The sequence below is a fragment of the Rhinopithecus bieti genome, unplaced genomic scaffold (assembly GCF_001698545.2).
Source record: "Rhinopithecus bieti isolate Rb0 unplaced genomic scaffold, ASM169854v2 scaffold_36881, whole genome shotgun sequence".
NCBI classification, from domain to species: Eukaryota; Metazoa; Chordata; class Mammalia; order Primates; family Cercopithecidae; genus Rhinopithecus; species Rhinopithecus bieti.
In genome coordinates this window covers 28006-30900 of record NW_016815282.1, presented here as the reverse complement: position 1 = coordinate 30900, position 2895 = coordinate 28006, and the positions used below count along the sequence as shown (strand labels likewise).

General features: G+C 36.2%; 1 protein-coding gene across 1 annotated transcript; it reads right to left on the bottom strand.

Annotated features, from left to right (window-relative positions):
• Window positions 1–382: 382 nt before the first annotated feature.
• On the bottom strand, window positions 383–1357 carry LOC108515898 (developmental pluripotency-associated protein 3-like). Its single transcript, XM_017853082.1, has one exon. It carries the CDS (start codon window positions 1355–1357, stop codon window positions 863–865), a length of 495 nt encoding a protein of 164 aa, XP_017708571.1. The 3' UTR covers window positions 383–862.
• Between the last annotated feature and the right edge of the window lie 1538 nt (window positions 1358–2895).

The following is a 2895-nucleotide window of genomic DNA, read 5'->3' as shown; positions in this document are numbered from 1 at the left end:
ATTATAGTCTTTAGGTTAAGGATTATAGTCTCAGGAAATAAAAATAATACTCTGCAAATAAAAACAGTATTACAGGAGCGTCTCTTCCATTTGCAGCACATTTGCCTCCAAATCAATTTTATAATGGCAGAATAAAGAATATGTATAGATTTGTTAAATCAGTACATGACTAATCCTTTTTGTATCTTGTGCCTTTATGGTAACTGATTTGTAAATATTTCTCAACTTTCTCTATTTACTTTCAATAAGGATTATGAAAAGCCATGTATCCTGCCTTCACAAAAGCATCTATCAAACACATTGTGTCTATCAAACACAATGATTTCCCCTAAAATTATTTCTCTCAATAATATTGAAATATGTGCCTTGTCATTTTTTTTTATTTTTTTTAAAAGGTACTCAAATGTCAACTTTATTGTTTCTATATAAACACCTTTTTGTACTGAAAACTGTAAAAATAACAACGTTTGCTGTGATTGCAATCCAAATTTTTGAAAGCCAGAAAATCTAGTTATTATGCTATAGCCAAACTACCTAATGCTTTCTTTATCCACAAGTAACTTTGCTTCAATTTCTTGATGTTGGGTGTCATCTCACTGACTTTGGGCTTCTCAGACACATGGGAATACTTATGTCTTTGGGTCAAATCAAACAGTAAAGCTAAAGTTATTCAAATACATTCAAATGACACAGATCCCTTACAAATGACTAGTATCATAGTAGGAAGAAAAAGATACAAGAAGAAAAATATATCCTAGAACTTGTTAATATTATTGGTGTATAGTCTATACTAGCATAGAATAGCTTTCACAACCTGCTATATAGGATTACCAGCAAGAAGAAAAAGGTGCAAGAACAAGTTTTATGGCTGAAGTGGCTTGGTGTCATAATTCCCTATTCTAGCATTCTCAGAAGGATCCCATCCATTAGACACGCAGAAACTGCAGGGACATTTGAATGGTCTTGATTCCTTCCTAACTCCCTTAAGCCCAGTGTTTGTTAGTATTCTTTCATGCGTACGAACTCTGCCGAGTAACATGTATCTGAATCTTGCCATCCTTTCTCTCTGCACAGACAGCAATGTTCTTACTCCTCTCCTCCTGTAAATCAAGTCATCTCTGATTTCCCTGAGGACTGGTGCTCTTGCAGCAATTCCATCTATCACTCGATGGAGTGACTCTTCTGGTAGAGGGGAAAGGGATTCATTAGTGGCATTGATAGTCAAGTTACTAAGGTTCTTTATCAACATCTCAGAACAGATTTCAGAGGCCCCTGAATCGTCCCGAGAATTTTCTTGGGTCAGCATTTGTGAAGACTCTGGGATGGAGGTTGGATTAAACTGCTGTGATGGGTCCATCTGCGTCTTGAAAGTGGATCACAATACAGTTACTCTTTGACTTATAGTGGGGTTATGTCCCTGCTACTTTAACCCTCCAATTTACATTGGAGACAAGGTCCCTGAATGTCTAGGCAGAAGTGTGCTGCAGGTGCAGAGCCCTCATGGAGAACCTATACCAGGACAGTCTGGAGACAAGGTCTCCATTGTAAATTGAAAATGTCATAAGTTGAAAGGTGCATTTTTTTATACACCTAACTTCCAGAACATGGTAGCTTGGCCCACTCTACCTTAAACATGCTCAGAACACTTCTGTTATCCTAGAGTTGGGCAAAAACATGTGGCAACATAATACAATGTAGAGTATCAGTTGTTTATCCTCCTGACTGCATGTCTGACTAGGAACTGTGGCTCATTGCTGCTACCCAGCATTGCAAGAGAGTATCTTATCACATAACACTAGCCAAGAAAATATCAAAATTGAAAATACAACGTGCAGTTTTTACTGGATGTGTATTAACTTTGCACCAATATAAATTTGAAAAATCTTAAGTCAAAAACATCATAAATTGGGCACTGTCTGTATTTGGTATGTAAACATTTGCAATTCCACAGGGATATTATATGTATAGGATGTATTTATTTCTATATGTCCAAGGTAATATGCTTAGGTGTTTTAAAAGTATTATTTTATTTGACCTTCCTTAAAACTTTTCAAGCTAGGTGTTCTTATTCTCATGTTACAAATAAAGAATCTGAGGATCAGAATGGAGCTGCATATCTAGCCTGCCCCAGAGCAGGAACTGGAATCCAGACACTTTGTCTCCAAAGACCTTCCTCAAAGACATAGGGGAAGGTGATCTAAAACAGTGCAATAGTAGAGATCACAGCCCATTTAGTAGACATGCACTCATTATACGGTGTTCCACATGAAGTCCAGGCCTTAGTGGATACTTCTGAAGTCACGTAGCACTGTCCATCAAATCGAACTCAAGTAGACTTTGGAGTTGTTTGATTAATGTCTGATTTTACAGACAAAAATGTTCCTGGTGCTTTCTGTGTGTGGGCTTACAAACTGCAGGGAACTGATGGCACTGTGTCTTTGTGATGGCTGCTTGTTTTTTGCAGAGATATAGATAGGACGATTTTTCACAGCAAAAATCCCAGAGTGGTCGGAGGCAGGGACACTTATACTACATAATGAATCATTTGCATTAAATGAATCCTTAGCAATTAAGACAACTTGTAAGCATATTTTAGTGACACTGCTCTTTCAAAAATAGTGGTGAAGTTTCTTTTTTTCAGAAATAGATATGTTGTGGACAAATTGTATCCCATTTTTATTGAAATTTGCTATAGTATCAAAGTAATGTTTGTGCCAAAATATAATAATATTCTATTTAAGAATGAAACTCACTTTCATTTATTTAAAGAGAAAAACAATAGCTTGGGATGACATTTAAATAATACTCTAATTTACCATATGTCATTTTCTTCAGAAATTAATAGGTTACTGTCTGTGCAGAATACAATAGTTCTATTCACTCAAAGAAGAGGAG

Bases quoted from the DNA above. Each gene is read 5' to 3' on its own strand.
- LOC108515898 (XM_017853082.1), bottom strand. From the start codon at position 1,357: ATGGACCCATCACAGCAGTTTAATCCAACCTCCATCCCAGAGTCTTCA.